Source organism: Impatiens glandulifera, chromosome 3, assembly GCF_907164915.1.
Source record: "Impatiens glandulifera chromosome 3, dImpGla2.1, whole genome shotgun sequence".
In the NCBI taxonomy this organism is placed as follows: domain Eukaryota; kingdom Viridiplantae; phylum Streptophyta; class Magnoliopsida; order Ericales; family Balsaminaceae; genus Impatiens; species Impatiens glandulifera.
Genome location: NC_061864.1, coordinates 46,509,042 through 46,514,482, shown reverse-complemented (window position 1 = coordinate 46,514,482; position 5,441 = coordinate 46,509,042). Strand labels below are relative to the sequence as shown.

The 5,441-nt window shown below is 32.9% G+C and overlaps 1 protein-coding gene across 1 annotated transcript; it reads right to left on the bottom strand.

Moving 5' to 3' along the window:
- Nucleotides 1–272: 272 nt before the first annotated feature.
- On the bottom strand, nt 273–4,503 carry LOC124932155 (protein PHLOEM UNLOADING MODULATOR). The gene is made up of 4 exons (XM_047472764.1): nt 4,076–4,503; nt 2,940–3,334; nt 1,659–1,849; nt 273–935 (listed from the first exon to the last, which is right to left on the bottom strand). Exons 1-4 carry the CDS (start codon nt 4,408–4,410, stop codon nt 525–527), a joined length of 1,332 nt encoding a protein of 443 aa, XP_047328720.1. The 5' UTR covers nt 4,411–4,503; the 3' UTR covers nt 273–524.
- Between the last annotated feature and the right edge of the window lie 938 nt (nt 4,504–5,441).

Sequence of the window (5,441 nt, the reverse complement as noted above, 5' to 3'; positions counted from 1 at the left end):
TTTAGTTGGAGAACTTTTGGAGAACTTTTTTTCATTTAATTTTTTTTAACGGAATCTCCAATTTAATATTATATATATTAAAAAAATTAATATTATTCATATAACAGTGATTTATACAAGTAAACTTATTTTAATAAAATTATTTTTTTTAGTAAGATCTATAGTATGATTTTATCTTTATTTAACTATACTATAAACTCTTAATTTTAATTGCCCCACTAATTATCAAAAGGTTACAATGCAAACAAAGGATATGTCCATACAAAACCCAAGGATGTAATAAAGACATAGAATCCTAAAATATGTTAGCTGTTATCATTCTCTACAACACAATATTAGAACACAATGTAGGTAGTATTTTAGAAAATGTTACAATGTAAAAGTAGATCATCTCAATTTCCGCACTAGAATTAGCAAGTCGTTAAGCCAGATCACCATACAACACAAGCAGATAGAATACACGTGGGATCATCCGTCACTAGTCATCGTAAATGCAATTCTGAGAAAACCTAAGGGCACTGGGATCATCCGTCACTAGTCAGCGTAAATGCAAGAAGGACTATTACCAAGGCAAAGAAAATGGTTCCAACAGAGAAAAGCCACATCCCCTTACTCTTCTTGCCTATACCAGTCTGACTCTCATTACCACTCCCCAACTCGACCTCCTTCAGTAGCTCCCTTACCTCATCAATGTCATAATCTTTTGCAGCCTGTAGTAGCCGTCCTTGAATCTTGTCAAGCTTGTCCAGCCTCGCTTCTTTTGCAGTGTTTTTAACTGGCCAATAGATGAAACTAGTCATCTTCCAAAGGAGGATCCCCACGTAAAGGGCCACCACACAATCAACACTGTAATGATGGCGCTCCCGGATTTCTCTCTGTATACTGTGCATTACCAATAGCCATAATGCAGCCGAGCTAAAACCACCATAGGCTTCCTGTGATCAAAACACCAATTCTTTAAAATCAGAGCTAGTGCAGTTGAAATGTCTTTAATCTAACATGTTCTCATGCATTTGTACCTTAATATTATTCCTTTTCCTTATTCACAAGCGCATCATTAACATCTATCCTCATATTATAAGAATGGTCAATACTAACATATTGTTGTTATTTGAAATTAATTCAATATAACCGAATGTCTAATAATAACTTATTTATTAATAACATCATTCAAATTATCAATTATATTACCAATATACCATGTTATTAAAATTATTTTTTTCATTACATGTTTAAACTTCTAACATTTTTTTACCTAAATAACCTCATTTTCAATAACCTACATTTTGAAAATAACCACTTGATTATCCAAATAAAAATTGTAAGAGGTTCAAAATAATAAAACCCAAATTGATATATGGCTTACAAAGATTAACTTGTTTTTTAAAAGAGAAACTGCAACATTAACATAGTAGGGTAGTTCAAGTGGCAAGAGTTGGTGTCTAAGAGACCAAAGGTCACCTAATCGATTACCATTTAGAACGCCTTAAGTTGAAGTGGGGGTAATGACGGTGGAGAGTCGTGTTAGCTTCCTAAACTAAAAAATCGACAAACTGCCACCTTATGGCTCACGATAATAAAGTATATTCTTTCTACACTTTATCCATTAACTCAAACCGTTCAAACAACAAAATCATGCATCGCAATACAGCACATACCGTCCAAGCCATTGCAGTGAGTACTGCAACAAGCACATGACCACTATACAAGAGATCATTGCAGCCGCCTCCGGCTTTTTTAAGGAGGGAGTACCATGATCCATCATAAACTGTGGGGCGCAGGAAGTTGATTAAAAAACTCATGGATCCCCAATCAGGCCGTTTATCATCCGTGTATTCCCTAACTGTATCTGTTTAGCATAATCATGAAGGAAAGATTAATACAAACAAAGATTTGAGGAAAAACAGAACAAATAACACGATTTTAATTCAAACATGAATTTGACTCACTCCATGTTCTGAGAGATTTTTCACATCCCAAAAGAGGTAAATAAAAGGTCTTTAACTAAAGGGGTGGGAAAACCACTTTTTACTATTTAATGAAAACTAATTAAGAACAAGAAAGTATATAAAAAATATGTTGAAGCATTTAATGAGGACATATATACATTGAATTCAAGATACACATGATGAAAACATAATAGTTAATTGTCTAGTATCAATTGAATTCCAAATAAGTCACTATTATGTCTTCGATGTGGATTATTTCCAAATAACTCAATATCCCATCAATAAGTTACTCATCAATCAAGTCATCAACTAAAGAATCAAAATACTATTTATTTTTGTAAAATATACTCTTTTTTCATTTTGTATCTATAGCCTAATATATTTTTATTAACCCCAAATAAACTTATTTTTCATAACCTTCATCTAAAGAGAATATTTTAAGATAACTACCTTGTTACTCAAATAATCCCATATCAAACAAGGCCTTAATTTTCCATTTGAAAACTATGTTATACATTATCTGGATGGGATATAGGAGATAAAAAATCCTTCCTTCCAAAGTTGGAGAGACTTATGCTTCCGGTATAACTAACTATATTGTTTACAAAGAGAGAAACAAAAGTTCTCCAAAAACTAATCCAAACATGTATCCACCTATTAAAAGGAGGGGACCATGTTTCAGTGTTAATTAAGCTATAAAATGGCTATGAACAAAAGCTTCATTTACAAGATCATTTACAAGAGACAATAAAACAAGCTTATTATATCCCCTGTTCTAGCCTAGCGACAAAAAAAGGTGAATATTCTCAGCTGGTCTTGGGTTCGAGCCCGTAAGGCAGCAAGTTTCGCTTGCCTAGTTAATTGGTTAAGTGTGTTTGCAGGCTATCCACTTAACCCACAAGTATTAGTTGCACTCCAAAGAGAAGTGGAACCCAACGTTCTCAAGAAAAAAAAATTGTCAATTCATTCGTTGATAATAGAACAACATACCATAGGCCATATCAAGATTAATAAGCTGTTTGATAGCATTGGAATCTGAAGCATAAGGAACATAATATTTCTGAGCCCATCGATGAGGATGAGCAGGAATTTTAAACCGGGCCGATGCACACCAAGGCCTGGCTGACGGAAGTATTGTGGAGAGAAAGCTTATGGCACGAAGTAAGCGACCAATAGCCATAGTGAACATGTATCGTGCCCCTAACCCAAGACCAGGAGCTTTTACAGAGTCAAATAATACAGAAAATGCCAGCATCACAAATAGCATCAGGAAGTGGTGCAATCCAATAATTCGTGCACGTAAGATCTCCACAACAGTTTGAGGAAGCTTCTCATTTAATGCAAGCAGTAACCATTGTCCAGTATCTGGAAGAGGCGAAGTGTTGCTGTCCACATCAATAAGCCAATTAATTATTTTCTTCAAAAATATGACCAACATTTAACAATTTGCCTACTACATTTTAGGCAATGTTTTCCAAAAATGGTCTAATAATTGTTTAACCTATTATTATCCCCAGTTCATGAATATAGTAAACATCAAAACACATTAATATGCCTTGAACTCTTTTATGCTAAGAAATATACTTTGAACTTTCATTAACAAGAAAATGGATGTATGGACTAATGCCTGCACAATCAACACATAAGCCATTTCCCAATTCTAAGGTTTCTCAAACTACAATCTTTCATAACAAACAAAATTTTCAACCCAAATTCATTGCTTCTTTTACTAAAAACTGCATAAGCTATTAATCAATGTCTATGCCTCTTTTATTCATCTTCCAAAAGTAGGGATCAGAATCAATTAGGAAAGACCCTTGTAAATTTGTCAACTGTATTTATCCTTACAATAGTGAACAAAAGACAAAAATCTCCAAGACAAACAAGTAACATCGAAAAGCAACAACCCATCTCAAAGAACGTCATTATCACAGGCTACAATTACAAACTAGCTCCAGAATACAGATTACCAACTCAAAATCTAATATATTACCAGAAAATCTCCCTGAATACAAAATCGATTCAAAGATCTAATTCCCAGAAAGGGAAATAGTTCAGCACTACTATCAATAAGACCACTTATGAGATACAGCTGCAAGTAAAACGATAAGTGAAGAAAGCATTACCGGTGCCAATTGAGGCCGAGAACGGCAGTAACGAAACGAACGGAGAGAGCTTCGAAGAGGAGAGTGGAAAGCAGAAACAACATGGAGGCAACAAAAGGAAGTGCGGATCGAAGTTCAGCAGGCCAGTGCTTGTAGTAAGGGATACGAGAAACAGCTGCTAATGCGAGAACCGTCCAGAGAACCGGTTGAAGTCTTGCGTGCCAATTCGGCGACAAGATGCGAAGGTAGTCAACGCCTACGTAGGCCATGGAAGATATTCCCAGGCCACTGTCACGAAGGTAACTGCGTAGCCGGGCAGGCCAAGGACTTGCCGGCGCCGTCGTCGACCACTTCATTTTGATTTTCTGGGTTCACTCGATTCCCTCCTCGGCGACGTCGCACGGTCTTGGTCAGAAAGTGTCGGGTGTGGAGTGAGAATTTGAAACGACTCATCACTCATGGTGAAAAATTGATTTTCTCCATCTCCATTTGCTTACGTATTCATTATTTATTTATTTTGTTTTTTTAGGAAAATAATATTTTAAAAAAAATTAATAATAATAAAAACATTAAGTTTTTTTTTAAAAAATGTACAATTGTCAAACTGGACTCCGTGTTACGATGAATTCATATTTTGGGACATAAAATTCTTAAAATTTTAAATTTTGTATGGTTAAATTTATAAAAAATAAGTTTTCTGTTAACGTTTTTAAACACGGTTAACTTATTATTTACGTATCATTTATAAATAAATTAAATATTTATGTAACTAACTGAATTATCGAATTTTAACGAATTTAGAGTTTTCACTAACAAATTTTTAAAACTCGATAATTAAAATCCTAAATTTGTTAAAATGTAGTAGTTCAATTAATTATACCAATATTTTTTATTTATTTATAAATGTCGCATTAATAATAAGTTAATTGAGTTTGAAACCGTTAAAATAAAATATTGTTTTATATAACTTTAATAATAAAGAGTTTGAAATAATAAATTTTAAAAAATAATAATATATATATTATATATAATCTTAATTGATGTAGCCAATTTGACTATTTACCAACTATATTTAATAGAAAACATACATCTTTTAAAGTTCCAACAATATTTTCTTTTTATTTATAAATGGTGATGTCATGTCATTACACAAAAAAAAATAATTGATAATTTTCATCAATTTTTAGAATGTTTAACTTTGAAATTAAGTTTGAGATTATTCAAGAATTAAGCATGCTTCAACACTAGAGTTACATTTATTTAATCATAGATGAATTTAATTTTAAAAAATGAAATCTAGAAGAACCATCGAGATTCATGTTTTTTTTTGTTGGTATTTTAAAAAACAAAAAACTATTTTCATAGTCAAAGCTCCCGATGAGTAAGT